This window comes from Daucus carota, chromosome 4 (assembly GCF_001625215.2).
Source record: "Daucus carota subsp. sativus chromosome 4, DH1 v3.0, whole genome shotgun sequence".
In the NCBI taxonomy this organism is placed as follows: domain Eukaryota; kingdom Viridiplantae; phylum Streptophyta; class Magnoliopsida; order Apiales; family Apiaceae; genus Daucus; species Daucus carota.
The window spans coordinates 21,888,882-21,895,031 of record NC_030384.2 but is presented as its reverse complement, the minus strand read 5'-3'; the positions used below and the strand labels follow the sequence as shown (position 1 = coordinate 21,895,031).

The window sequence follows — 6,150 nt, the reverse complement described above, 5'->3', positions numbered from 1 at the left end:
GAAAATATAATTATTTTGTAGACCTCTTGAGGCCTTAAAGAGAAGTCGATATATTAATGAAATATTAGTGAAGTAGATTCATATTATAGTTACGAAGGTTTTATTAGTTATGGTTAGGGGTGGCAATATTGGATCCGAACCGACAACCCGACACGAATTCGACCCGCAAAATACGAATTCGGGTTGGGGTTTTTCGGGTTCGGGTCGAATTCGGGTTGACCCAAAAACAACCCAGAAAAAACGGGTCATTTTCGAGTTGAATTCGGGTTACCCGAAATTGATCCGAAATTACCCGAAAATTAATATATAATATAAATATTATATATATTTATATTATTTATATTATTTTTATAAAATTTATTAGTTAAATCTAATATAAAATTATTTAATTTAATAAAAATTAATTTATTTGGATTAAAATAATATTTATTTATCATTTAAAATTTTTTTTATTAATAAATATTAATTTTCGGGTCGGGTTCGGGTTACCCACGGATAGTGCGGGTCGGGTTCGGATTGGGTGTTCTGACCCATTAAAATTTCGGGTCGGATTCGGGCTGCGTAAATTTTTTGACCCGCGACAGTCAACCTGACCTAACGCGGTGTACTCCAAAATAAACCAAAAGCCAATATATGATAAATAATTATTTTTTCCCGTACAAGTGGAGATATATGAAATATGTAAAATATGATTAAAATTAATTGAAAAACACATTATCACATATAATGTTAAAAAAATATTTAATAGACAATAAACATGTATATTATTTATACTACCAATTTACAATATATAAAAAATTGAAAAAACTAAATTTTCAATAAAAAATATAATCAAAGGTTAATATGATTTAATCAAACTTCAATTCATTGGTACAAAATACTAATGATGTTAAAAATTAAATTATAAATAATAAATTTCGAATTATATGCTCGCCGGTAGGGGTGTTCATGTGTCAGGTTGGGTCGGTTTTACCCGAAACCTTAACCCAACCCATTATATTGGGTTTTAATAATTTCTAACGCAATTAAATTTCGGTCTAAATTTTATTGGTTTGGATCGGTTAGAATTTGGATCGGTTAGGGTTGGGTCGGGTCGGCTAGAATATCATATATTTTTTATTTGGGACTGGTAAAATATGGGTATCTTGTTTCATAATGTCGTGATTTTTGGTTAACTCAGTTTCTTTGGGTCTAATAAAAGATACTGACCACGTCAACCTGTTACATGTTGATTAAGTATTAACTGAATACGTATTTAAAAATAAGAGTAAAATAGCATATATTTTTTGCTTTTTTACTTTCCATGTATATTCTGTTAACAAAGACAGATTGGGACTACTGATTTTTACTACAAAGTTGAGGTCCAGCAGAATATCTATTATTTCAATTTTAGTGCAAATAAGCCCAGAACTTATATATTTTAACTTTAGTCAAAATTTATATTTATAATTATTTATTAACTTTAAGAATTCATATATTATTATATATAATTTATGTAATGTAACAGGTTGGGTTGGGTTAGATAATGGTTGAAATTCGTTAAACCTTGACCCGACCCAACCTATTCGGGTTAAAGAAAAACGAACCCATTAATATTTCGGTTTCGAACGGTTCAGGTTAAACGGTTTAAAAAAGGGGTGGGCTCGATCGGTTTCGTGGTTTATTCGAGTTTTTGTTCACCCCTGCTCACCGGTGCTTCGCATCGGTTCAAGGCTAATATATAAATAATAATCTCGCCAAATCAGTAAAACACCACCAAATTTCACTTTTAAAGCTTCAAATTTCACTTTAAAGCTTCAATGATGCTATAACATTAAAATTTTAGCCCTTTAAAACCCACATAGTCAAAATCTAATATTTCAAAAAAGAATATACCAAATATAACCCATAAAGCTCTCACCAAAGCAATTCAAATCTGAGGTTTAAGAGGAGAATTTGTAGCTTATTCATGAATTCCCAATATATAATGTGTCAAACAATACAATGTGCTATAACATGTCATTTAAAATAGGTCAAGGTCATGCAGCTACAATATTTCCATTTCAGCCAAGATACAAAATGACTAAATTTCTATTGCTGTGGAAGCTAGTGTGGTGTACAATAATAAATCTTCATTATTATTTCTGAACAGTCAATATTTCTGAACAGTCAGGCTAAATTTCAGGTTATGCATTTGAAAAACTGCTTTCTTAAGGATACACCAATGGAACAAAGAAGGGTACAAGTTAGAAGTCATCCACCGTGTATACTATATTCTGGTGACTAGAAAAAACAGCCGTGTGTGTTGCAGATGTACAAAACGTGCCGATAACCTGTGGAGTAATCTATAGCAAAAAGACGTTCAGCTGATGCTTGAATCCTTGGAATTAGAGTTCCAGTCCGTTAGTTACTTCCGGCTGAAAGATCTACCACCTCTCTGTCCAACTCCAGTTCCCGCAAGACCTGATAAAAGTATAGATCTCGAATCTGGGCTCCACTTCAGTTCTTTCAAAGAAGAAAACAATGTTGCTAGTTCTAATGTTATTTCACCATCTTTAATATTGTTGCATGAAATCACTTTAAGCCTATTAAGCTCTTTCCAGGCAAGAACTACAGGGTCCAAACCGTCCATTGTAAGTAATGAGCACCCTTCTACAGAGAAAAGCCTTACTCTCCTACAGAAAATGAAAACCGGAAACATTGGATTAATGTTAAAATAAAGCCCTTTATTCGTAAACATTAATATGACATTATACAGCAAGTGCTGTGGTTGAACCATAATTCTATTTACTCAATCATAAAATATTTTGAAAACTAGGATAATTGATAAGAATGTCTCATGCAGGTATAGATTACCAGTATTCAGTAATGAAATAACATAATATTAGTGCCAAGTGTCAAGGGAGATGACATGATATTACAGTGTCACTTTTTCAGATTTGCATGCCCTGCAGTCTGTGCAAGAGCTATCGATTTGGAATTGCATGTCTTATTAAAGTCCGGTCCCTCTGCTATCACGTATCACCTACTCTGCTCTTATTACAATAACTGAGATTCTGCCCGAATGACCAATCCTAAGTTAATGAGACAAAACAGTTTATATTGAATAATTATATCCTTAAGCATAACATATACAAATAATGAGCACGGATGAAATTTTTTCCTGCATTTCAATCAATCCATTTTTTCAATGCCTTTGTATGTTACTGTGAATTTCTTCAAACAAATACACACGTGACTATGCCATTACTATTCAGATATAGAACAGGACTAGTTAAACTAAAACTCTAACCCACTGAAAAACACATAAAAAAAATAATACTTTAACAAACCAACAAGGCGGAGAAAACACATCCATAAAAAGGTAAATTTCAGACACTAAGATATTTAAAATCAGAAGTACGCATGTTTCATGAATCATATATATTACGATTTGTTAACTGTCAGCAAAAAAGAGTTCGACATTATACCTGCAAATGCTAGCATATGCAAATGTTATGTTATCCAATCCCCAACAATCCTCAATAACAAGATCTCTTACAGTTTGACATGCTATGAACAATGCTCTAACACCTTGTTTATCCCGCATCTGACAGTGCTGCAAATGCAATTCTTCAAGCGTTGGACAATAACTAAGATGCTCATCCGGACCCGGACACGAATCAATACTCTTACAAGACTTAAGTTTCAAAGTTTTCAAATTACCACAATACGACAGTGCTGCTAACCATCCACCATCCATTCTATGGTTACAAAGTGTCAGCTCCTCTAGCATTTGGCAACACTGGCCAACAGCTTTGATCCCATCAAAACTCCCCTCACAACCAACCAATTCAAGCTGCACCAGCCTTCTACAACCTTGGGCCAAAATCGTCAACCCAATATCCGAAACCACCGAATCATAAAATCCATCAATACAACCAACCAACTTCAAAATCTGCAAATTCCGACACTTCGAAATCCCTCTTAACACAAAATCACAACAACAATACAACTCCAACTCCTGCAAAGTCTTACAACCCTCCGCAACACAACTCAACCCTTCTTCACTCACATTAACCAAAACAAGTTTCTGTAAACTCAAACACCCTTCAACAAGCACACGGATCCCTTGGTCAACCACCCCAGAATCCAACAAATCCAATTTCTTAACAAACCCATCATTCAAAACACCCGAATTCAACTCCACCGACAAAAAATTACTACTCAACACAATTCCACTACTATGACTACGTTTAACACAAGCTCTAACAACATCAACATCAACCAAATTAGGAAACCGATAAATCAATCGACCCGAATCAAGAAACTCCCAATCTAACAACTTAAGACTCCTAACCAACTTCCCACTGAGCTTTTCCCATCTTTTACAAACTAAACCACACACACCTAACTGCTTTTCATCAACTTTAGATAAAATACAAAGCAAATTCTCATCCGAAATCAAAGAAGTACAATCGGGTCCTGAGGAAACCCGGGTAAGACCCGGATTATAAACCGGATTCACGACATGGGTTTCATCAAATTCAGTAGGGGGAGTGACTGAATTCGAACGAGAGTGAAATCGCATCTTGTGAAACACATGTTTCAGGGGGTTCTTTAATGGAGGGAATGGGCTTTTTCTCGGTGAAGATGGCATTAAATCATGAGATTTTTGAGGGGTTTGTTGATAATCAAGTAGAGATTGAAACCCAACAAGGAATTAAAATATCTCACAAATCTAATTACTCAATTTTCGTACTCAAGAAACTGCAAAAACTAGGGCTTGTATTACTATTAACACTTTTATAGAGTTGTTTAGATTAACAAGTGGGACCCATGTTTTTTCTCTCTCATGAATTTCTTTTTTGTTACTATATGTATCTTTAATTTGTTACGATATGAAAATCAATGGTTATGATTTGACATGTTTTGTATATATTTGTGTGTGGTTGTGCGCATGGGATTATTATAAACGGTTTTTCTAGTATGTGCCCATGAGCACATGCTAAGCGTGGAATTTTACAAGGTTGAGAGATTTTGATTGGCTCACATATCTTACTAATGGTGGACCCCCTGCAAATACAACAACCACACCAATCAAAACCTCCCAAACTTATCAAATTCCGCGCTTAGCATGTGCCCATGGGCACACACTAGACAAACCCTATTATAAATGTCTTTTGAGTAGATTATCTTTTTGTGGTGATTATGAAAATGATCAAAAAGTCAGAGAAGTACAACAATTTCACGAATCATAATGATGTTTTGGTCATTAATCAATGTTACCGAACAAAATAGCGGTAAGCTGTTTCCATTAAATTTATTTAGCGTATATTTTTAGGGCTTTTTTTAAAATATATATTTTTTTTATTTTTTTTGCAAACACACTAATATTTTAAAATTTTAAAAAAAAACATCTATCATTTTTTTAAATATAAATTTACTCTGTTGCAATAACACCTCCCTTTTTTTTGGCTTTTTTTATACATAACCAAGTTTAAAAGAATTTTCGCGAAAATACTACCAATTTTTAAAACAAATTATAAAAATACTATATTCCTGAAAATAATTCCAAAAATAAGGTGGTTGCATATGCAACCACATCTGCAACTGGGATCAACCATATGCAACCAGAAATACAACTTTGGAATTTTTTTTTTCGAAAATTATATTTATTTGCATAATAGTTGCAACGGTTGCAAGACAAAAAGTTAACCCCTGCGGGGCCAAACATTACAACCTCAAAAGCAACTAAAACAACAATATAGAAATCAACTCGAAATTTACACACGACTCGAAATTCATACAAAGATAGGATGTTGTGGATGATAGGAGGGACCACAAGTGTGAGTAAATATGACTTACGAGGAAGATGGAGAAAAGAGGTTCGATAGTGAGTATGAATTGGGTGAGTTAGAATCGTATAAGATTTATAAAAAATCATTTAAGTCCTACTGCGGGAGCTTGTAAAAATCGTTTAAGTCATGTTGCAGGAGCTTCTAAAAATCGTTTAAGTCCTGCTGCAGGAGCTTGTTCCTGTGATTTGTTTGTTGTGATTTCTAACAAATAAAAACATTCTCTTTCTATAATTGTACTTAAATATTCAAACAAGCTATACAATAAAACAATTTGGCATAGAATTCTGAAACTGATGCAACTACATATATCATCTCATTTTTCGCCTTCGTA

At 33.7% G+C, this 6,150-nt stretch overlaps 1 protein-coding gene across 1 annotated transcript; it reads right to left on the bottom strand.

The window, feature by feature from the left end:
• Positions 1 to 1,921: 1,921 nt before the first annotated feature.
• Positions 1,922 to 4,808, bottom strand: LOC108215783 (F-box protein At5g51380). Its single transcript, XM_017388354.2, has 2 exons — positions 3,450 to 4,808; positions 1,922 to 2,654 (listed from the first exon to the last, which is right to left on the bottom strand). Exons 1-2 carry the CDS (start codon positions 4,616 to 4,618, stop codon positions 2,387 to 2,389), a joined length of 1,437 nt encoding a protein of 478 aa, XP_017243843.1. The 5' UTR covers positions 4,619 to 4,808; the 3' UTR covers positions 1,922 to 2,386.
• Between the last annotated feature and the right edge of the window lie 1,342 nt (positions 4,809 to 6,150).